The 8,766-nt window shown below is 41.9% G+C and overlaps 1 protein-coding gene across 1 annotated transcript in view; it reads right to left on the reverse strand.

Annotated features, from left to right (window-relative positions):
• kcnh5b (potassium voltage-gated channel, subfamily H (eag-related), member 5b) overlaps positions 1-8,424 on the reverse strand; it is a 254,006-nt gene extending 245,582 nt beyond the window's left edge. Inside the window, exon 1 of the mRNA XM_049596619.1 lies at positions 8,223-8,424. Within this exon, the coding sequence (XP_049452576.1) occupies positions 8,223-8,295 (73 nt within the window). The 5' untranslated portion in view covers positions 8,296-8,424. The remainder of the gene's footprint in view (positions 1-8,222) is intronic.
• Between the last annotated feature and the right edge of the window lie 342 nt (positions 8,425-8,766).

The following is an 8,766-nucleotide window of genomic DNA, read 5'->3' on the forward strand; positions in this document are numbered from 1 at the left end:
ATGTCCACAGTGAAACCCACACCCATTAATTCTTGAAGGTGTGTCAGCAGCTCTTTGCTTTTTACAGACCCATGAGTAAAACCACTTGACTGATTTCACTTGGCAGCCTTCTGATGATATAAAAAAAAAAAATGTGACGATAATAAAAATGTTCCAGCTGTAGTCAGGGAAAAACCTCACTGACTGGGTGGTATCTGATTTTTAATAAAACATAAATTGGTTCTGTTTACCAGTCAGACTCACTCCAATCAGCAAATGACTACATAAATACAGAGGGAAAACTTGCATGTTATTTCAGACCAAGCGAGTATAGTCTGAGCCTCTACAGTGACCTTTTATTTAATGTTAATTATCTGCATGAAGGTGGAACAACAGGCTGACAGAATGACACTAAAAAGAGAGCAGAGGAAGAGGCTGGTTTACCAATTTTCACCTAAATATCATTTGGATTTGGAAGAAGCAAAGTTTTTTCAGACTGATTTTCAACTGGATTTTATGTCACCAGTCATTTAAAAGTTTTTGTTTTTTTACTGCAGTTTACAGTCAGTAAATGTAGAGAAAATGATCTGCTGGTCATGTTTTGTAAATCAAATTTGCTTTGTGGCGGTTAAAGCTAAAAAAAAATGAGTACTTGACGTGCTCCACCCACCCGAACGCCATTGCAGACCAAGTACCCTCCCTCGTGGCAACAGCCCTTGTCAATGGCAGTGGCCCCCCAGCAGGACAATGCACCATGCCACACCACAAAAACTGCTCAGGAATGACCTGAGGAATGGGAGAAAGAGCTCAAGGCATCGGCCTGGCCTTCAAATACCCCAGATCCCAATCTGATCTAACATTTGAGAGACCTTCTGGTTCCCCAGAGGTATCCCCAATCGACGGTTGGTGCTCCTTGGACCGGACTTGGCCCTGATCTGTCAAGGCATGGACACAGGATCTCTGGTGGTGTCCTATAATGTCTGGAGTCCTGTGGGTTGTGAGGTGGGGTACCAGCATGTCCCACAGTTGTTTGATCAGATTGGGATCTGGGGAATTTGGAGGTTAGGTTGACGCTTTGAGCTCTTTTTTCTGTTCCTCAGGCTATTCATGAGCAGTTTTTGTGGTGTGGTGCATGGTGCATGGTGCATTGTCCTGCTGAGGGGCAACAGTTACTGGGAGTGCTGTTGCCATGAGGGTGACTACTTGGTGGTACTCAGGTGGCATCCACATGAATGTCAAAGCCCAAGGGTTGCCAACAGAACATTGCACTGTACCAAAATGATCAATGTTGTTCACTTCACCTGTCAGTGGTTTTAATGTTTTGGCTGACCGGTGTAAGTTAAGTCGGCAAAGATTCCAAGTGGGACAGGCAGGCGGGAGGGGTGGTGGATGGTTCCAACAACCACCACAAGGTTTGCTGGGCCCATCCACCACCCCTCCCGCCGCCCTACTTGGACTTCTGCTACCTTAACTTTCATTCTTTTCCCGCTGCGTTTCCACCTGATGCTGCCGAGCGCCGTTAAACTATGAAAGCGACCAGCTACATATCATGCCAGTGTTAAAGGACAGCCGACTCTATGCTCTGCAGATTAAATGAAAATTAGAACAAACAGCTACATGCAGCCCAGAGAATCAGATTTCTGCCTCGAATCTAACAATGTCCAGCTCAGTCTTAAGATGGTTGAGCCAGACCTGACAGAGTCTGAGCCTGACAAGCTGAGTATGAGATGTCCTAAAATGGCCACCATACAGAGGATTAACCCCTCAAATTAAGGCAACAATATGAGCTTTCCTCTGGCACCACCCACAGGACAAACGTAACATTTCCTGCCCAGCTAGTGGTGATAAGAGAAGCTTTGTTTCTCTATTTCATTCCTGAAATGTTGCTGATTCAGTGGTCAGAACAACTCACACAAGACTGCAGTGCATTATGGGTAAGCTCTGGGTCACACCTTAAACGCAGAACAATCCAGAACAATATGAGCCTCATCTGTTTTCTCTGTCTCTTTCCAAACAATTACTGCAGCGATTCTTCAGCACAAAAAGGAACTGTAGTTATTTAAACTCATCCTCTTCTTGTTTTAAGGCTAAAAACCTGCCGGCTGCAGCCTCCTGTGTGCCCACCAGTATTAAAGAGCTGACTAAGACTGAATGCAACACCCAGAATCATCTTGCCCTTTCCTGCTCTCCTCTTTCATCACAACCAATTACTTAGCCGAACCGAGGCTCCTCAAGGCCGTCAGCAACAGAGGCTGCTTGGAGAAGTGTAGCTTCTGAAACAGTGTTCGGACCATCAGGGGACTCAAACTCTCCACTGAAACCCACTGATGAGATTATTAAGCGTTAACGGCTGATTCAATTGTCAGGAAATTCTGTAATTCTGTTCTACATGAGCTCTTTTAATTTCAGATCTAATTCACAGGCAAAATGAAAGACTCAAGTGAAACAAAGAGTGCGCTCATGCAGAGGAAACGTGTGGAAACATGCAGGTTTTCAGCTTGTTTTTCTGTTACAGTGATCACAGAAACCTCAATATACAGATGCCAGGATTTTAAAAACATTGAGGTCATAAGTCCCACTGACACACTCCAAACACCCACAGGAAACACTGACCCTGACTGGAACCACTGACGACTGAATTAACCCGTGAAACTCAAACTGAATTCATCAAAATTACACTTAGTTGCACACTGTTTAGATCACTGCATGTCATATAGGCTACATTTTGTCCTTTTCTGTCACTGAATACTGAAAAAGAAAGATGAGTGGCAGACTCTATCTTCATATCTTCAGGTATGGATTACATGGGTTTCAGGAGGAGATCTGTCAGTATGATTAAGGTTCTTTATACCAAACTTACTGTTAAGCAGCACTTGGGTTGTCCTTTAAGCTATTCTCTGTCCACCAATCTACAGGCTGAGGTAGCGATGGTCAGGGGAAAGGTCAGTTAGAAGCATTAAGTGATGTTTTCTTGCACAGTTAAACCCAAATTAAAAACCCTGTCTATATGACCTCAAACATATCTTTGGGATCTCTCAACTGGAATTTCTTGTTACTTACCAGCCAACACTGATACTGATATGTAGTGTGATAAAATAATATTGTTTGGACAGAAAATCCCACACACTGTTCTTGTTCTGCTTCACAGTTTATTAGCAAAGCCAGATATATACTTCTGCGTGGAATCGACACTGTTGCCTGATGTGCATCTTCCCAGAAATGTAACTACATGTCACGGTGACACAGACCTCATGTCTATTTCTGTAAGTTGAAGCCATTTCCCTCAGTGGAAACAAAGCTTTTATTTACTTTAATTTCACAGAAAAGGAACAATAAATTGTGAAGACAATAAAGCCTCCAGAAAAATAGCATTTTAAGTCTTGTGTGTGATTTATCGTGGCTTCATATGAGCAGAGGAAATCTCCGCTTGTCGCTAGGCTAATTTATACAATGTAAAACGCCATAGGCTTGTGCTAATAATGTTAGCATTTTGTATTTGTTTGGAAAACGTGTTTAGTATAAGACAGTTGTTTTGTCGGTGAATCTTGTGAGCTGTAATGGAGCCGAATTGTGTGCCGTTACCTTTGTTAAATGTTGCTGTTGTCCCTGGTTTTATATGAGAAGAGGAAAAGATCGTTGGCTGCCAGGCTAATTTATTCAATGTAAAATCCCATAGGCTTGTGCTAATAACGTTAGCATGTTATATTTGTTTGGAAAACGTGTTTAGTATAAGACAGTTGTTTTGTCAGTGAACCTTGTGAGCTGTAATGGAGCCTAATATTGTAACGTTCCCTTTGTTAAATGTTGCTGCTGTCCCTGGCTTCATATGAGTAGAGGAAACGTCTGCTAGCTGCTAGGCTAATTTATACAATGTAAAATGCCATAGGCTTGTGCTAATAACGTTAGCATGTTGTATTTGTGGGGAAAATGTGTCCAGATAAAGACAAGTGTTTGTCTGCGAATGCTGCGAGTTATAGTGAAGCTGATCTGTGTACTTGTGTTTGACATTGTCGCTTTTAAGCCACGTTTAATGTGTGTTTCAATCAATTAAACCCTGCAGTTGACTAGTATTTTGGAGGTGTAACTGCAGAGTGACACAGACACACCACCGCACAAGTATAAATGCTCACAACGGCGTAGACTACAGTATCAGAGCTGAGGCACAATTATAAATCCCACTTAACTATGCTTCGGTCCTCCTGGACTTCGTCAAGAGTATTAATTAATTAATTAATTAATTAATTACAACATTGAGCTTAAACAGAAACTGCTCCGCCCATTTCACAGGTGTGCACAGGTGTGGGGGGATTAATCAGCTGGGCATGATCCTCAACAACTGCTAACAACCTGTGCCCCTTATGTCACGCACCCCACAAATGAAACAAGGGAAGAAGGAAAACATAGGAGAGACCTGGAAACCTCAGGCTCCTCACATAATAAAGTCTGTTTACAAGATTATTTACACAAAATACTGATGATATGAATGAGAACAGATAATATAATAAAAGCATTACACTGGAAAGTAAAGCTCTAGATTCATGACATTATTTAGATGCATAATCAGAGACAGGATCTGAAGAGTCGATGCTCAGCAGATTAAAAGATCTCTCGCTGATCAACTTTAATAAGTCTGTTTAGATTTCATTCATGTTTTGTTTGTTTTTTAATTAAATTTAATCGTGAATTTTTATTCTATTAAATATTTATTTGTGTTTATTTATTTATTCTTTGTTCCACACCAATTTTTTTAAGTTACATTGAATCCTGTAACCAACGCTAGATTAGCAACCAGTGAAAGCAGCAATATTAACAACAAAGGCCACATTCCATTTAGTCTCCCAGCAAGCCATCATTAAAGTCATTCATTCTACCTGGGCTCTTCCTGCTTTGTCAAAGCAAGATGTCCGCCACGAGAAGAGTCTATTAAAGGAATACTTCACCCACAGTCTTCATGATGGTAACTTTGTTTTCTCGCATGCCTCCACAGAAACCGGTGAACTTTTAGTAATTGATTAGGGTCCAAGTTTAAGAACAGCAAAACTATATCAAAACATTGTTTTCCAAACTCTCACACAACTCGTAATCAAAGCCTGGTTTATCCAGTCGGATGCTCAGTACTTTCTAAACATATGCTTTATTGCTGAAGTGAAAGAGAAACCTATCTGCGCTTCAAATCCAGACCCCAACTCTAGTGATGTAAATTTGTTAACTTAGGTTCAGGAGCAGGGCCACACCTCAACCACACCTCAGATTGCCTGCCAAGCCTACTAATACCTGGTCAACTGATCCTCTGTTTGTCTCAGATTTCTCGACCCACCCTCCCTTCCCTTCATCCATCATCCTCCCTACCTCATCCCTACCAACATCCCTTTATCCTCTCTTCCCTTCTCCCCTCATCTCTTCTTATTCAGTCAGGTGCATACCTCTCCCATGGCTCATTCTAGGAACCGTCTGGGGCCTGTAATGAGCTTAGGTCTCCCTCTCTCTCTGCCCGATCTCCAATACATCCTCCCAGATCAACCTCTCAGAAGACATCCCTCTGCCACCATTCTTCAACAACTAACACCACCTGAATTACAATTAAACATTTAAATGACACATTGTTGTGGTGTGCTCCTTGCCAGTGAGAGGGTTTTTAGCGAAGATGGATGTGTTTGCAAAGCACTGAGCACACGACTAGATAAATGAGACTTGTATTACACTGCACGAGTTGTGTGAGAGTTTGTAAATGGATGTGTTGATATAGTTTTGCTGTTGTTAAACCTGGTCCCCAGTCAATCAATAAATCAATATGTTTGCTGTGGAGGCATGCGAGGAAAACAAAGTGTTGTTCAAAAATTCAAGGCAGCATGATACGACTGATATACAAATGGTGGTCATTTATGGAATGGGTTAGATGAGGAGTTTAAGGGAAGCACATCTACAGAGTACTTTAATGTATCATGTGCAGGCACAGTGTTTTAAGGAGGTATGCAGAGGAAGAGGGGTGATGCTGATGAGTTAGATGGGATGGGATTTGTATATTTAATATCTACGACTGTTGTTTATTTATCTTTATTAATGGTTAGAAATTAGTTTGAGATAGTTGTTGACAATTTCCTTTTGTACACTACTTCCTGCGTGTCTGTTGATGTTTTGTTTTTGTTTTTATTTTTTGTTTTGCTTGAAATAAAGTCATTCATTCATGTGCATGACAAAGTAAAAATATTAAATGAATTGATCAGATTTGTCGTTGAAAGAATTATCCAAGACAAATCTGATCAATTCATTTAATATTTTTGATATATATATATATATATATATATATATATTGGGCATATTCCCAAATACATTTGTGTTTAAATAACTATGAAGAGGGGGCCAATGGGGGCCCATGGCTCATTTTTTGCTCCGGCCCTGCCTTTAACTCTGAAATTGTGTTGTGTTTTATTTGCTCCTCTATACAGAACACTACACTAAAAGAAGTATAACTGTTGACTTTAATCAACTATTTGTGCTGTTTATTGTAAAGAAGAACGATCTCAAAAACTTTATTTTATACGTCATTAACTGGCTTTTGAGTTTGTCAAACTAAAAACCAAACTTTAGTGTGTTTAATGTCATTTTTTGTCTCTAGACACCCTGAACATGTAGTCAGAATTGTAAGGCCATTATAATTGTATCTATATGTGGATATTGCCTCTCATAAAGCCCCGAGCACCACAGCTCGAAAGGTTTTATGGTCTCTCTGTCTCTATGTATACCTATTTGGATCACTGACAGCTTATTGGCTACAGATCGTTTTTGTAATGAAGTAACATAGAATAATAAATGCCAGAAAATAGTAAAACTATGAACAAATCAGAACAATAATTAGTTGCAGCCGTGTGTCTGGTATTCACTGACAGGTCAACAAACGTCTGATCCTGCAGATATCATCCATGTGGTCCATGTTACAGTTTTAGCCCCAAAGATTCTCCAACCTTACAGGCAGCAGCATCAGAACAATCTCCACACATCATTCCAGCTAATTGCTTTTGTGTCTTCTCGAGCAGAAGATAAAAAGAGACACCACACCAACCATCAACTACAACCAATGGCTCCCCAATTAGGGCCCAAACTCTCCCTCAAGGAATCCATGGCTCTGCCTGAGGCGCAAACACCGCGATGACAGACAGACAGACACCCCGCGCACCCTCCCCATCCACAACCCTGGCTTCCACTCCGGCCAATTACTCCTCTGACTTTTCTGGGAAGATAAAGAAATCAATCTAATCAGGGGAGAGGGCGCGTGTTTCTCAGGCCGGTGCCAAGTCCGCTGCACTTTATAGCGCAGATGGAGACAGGGGAAAAAAAAAACCCTGAGCTGTGTCCTGATAAAACAAAAATGCAGCTGAGTAATTCTGAAGACATTAAAATGATGAATAACTGAGAGGATATTTATCATTTAGTCCAGCTGATCGCTCGTTTTACTTCACAACCTGTCACTTAGTTTGGTCCCATAAACAAAACGCAGCTCCACAATATTACATAATGACGGAGCGCACATTGAGGAGGTTTATTACATTTCAAAGGCGACTCCCTCCAGGTGGGGACACGTTTCTATAAATAATAATAGTATTAAAAAGAGGCGGAGCTGACAGGTAACGATCAGATGGCTCCTGGTTTATTGGCCGAGCCGCTGCCGATGTTTATTAGTACAACCCGGCGCGTTAATGAGCAAAATAAACTTTTAATCCTCAGTTAAAAGCGCAGCGTTTGCTCAGAAGAACTGCTTTTATTCGAACATAATAATCTCGTATCATTTAGAGACATAATTTACATGATATAAGATCGAAAAGTCGCACACAGGCTGATGTGGAGGGGATTAAAACGGTGCGTAACAGTGACTCCGGGGAGCATCTTGAGGCAAACAACCGGCGACACGACCCAAAATTCAAGCATGTTTTCCTCAAAACTGCAACACATGTATCTCCCAGTGGAAATAATCCCTTGAACATGTAACTTAGATCAGTCTAAGGTTACTTATTATGATGTATGACACACTCATGTCGCCTCAGAGAGGGGGAAACTCCATCACTGCGGAATAAATGCGGGTATAAAGTGAGATTATGTGCCTTTATCCTCCACCAAACCTCCGTGGTTGCACTGGTATGAAAATAAAAATAAAAAACACAGTGTATTCCAGCAGCAGAGTCCGGGTCCAAGCCTCCTTTTGAAACGAAACCCCCCAAAACAAGCCTCGCTCCGGCGCGCGGACTCACCACTTGAACGCCGGACGATGTTCTCCAGAAAAGTGTTCTGCGGTGCCACAAGCCCTCTCTTTCCCCCGGGCATCCTGCTGCGGGCGGGCGGAGCTGGTGTCGGTCAGGGTCTGTGGCGGTGTGTGTGCTGCTCGGTGGTCGGTACTGACGCTGGCTCTCAGTCGGACCGATGGAGAAGCTCATTGTAACCGTGCGCTCTGGCTGCTCGGGGCGCACTGAGCCACGGCGGCGGCGCTGCATCCCGCTGCCTGACCGGAGCGCCAGGACGCATGCGTGTCTGCTGCTGTGGGCTCGGTCCTCCAAAATAATGATGATATGATATGTTTAATGTCTGTGTCGTAGCTTATGTGTGTAATTATGCCAGGAATAAAATAAAACGACATTTTTGTAAGACTTGGTCAATTAATATATTTATAAACAGCTTAATAAGTACAGAAAATATATTCAGGCCTTAAGTTTCGTTGCAGTATCAGGGTTTTGTTGTTGTTGTTGATGTTTTATAAAAATGTATTTAGTGTTTTCTATCTACAGTTTGAACACGTGC

Source organism: Epinephelus fuscoguttatus, linkage group LG14, assembly GCF_011397635.1.
Source record: "Epinephelus fuscoguttatus linkage group LG14, E.fuscoguttatus.final_Chr_v1".
NCBI lineage: Eukaryota > Metazoa > Chordata > Actinopteri > Perciformes > Serranidae > Epinephelus > Epinephelus fuscoguttatus.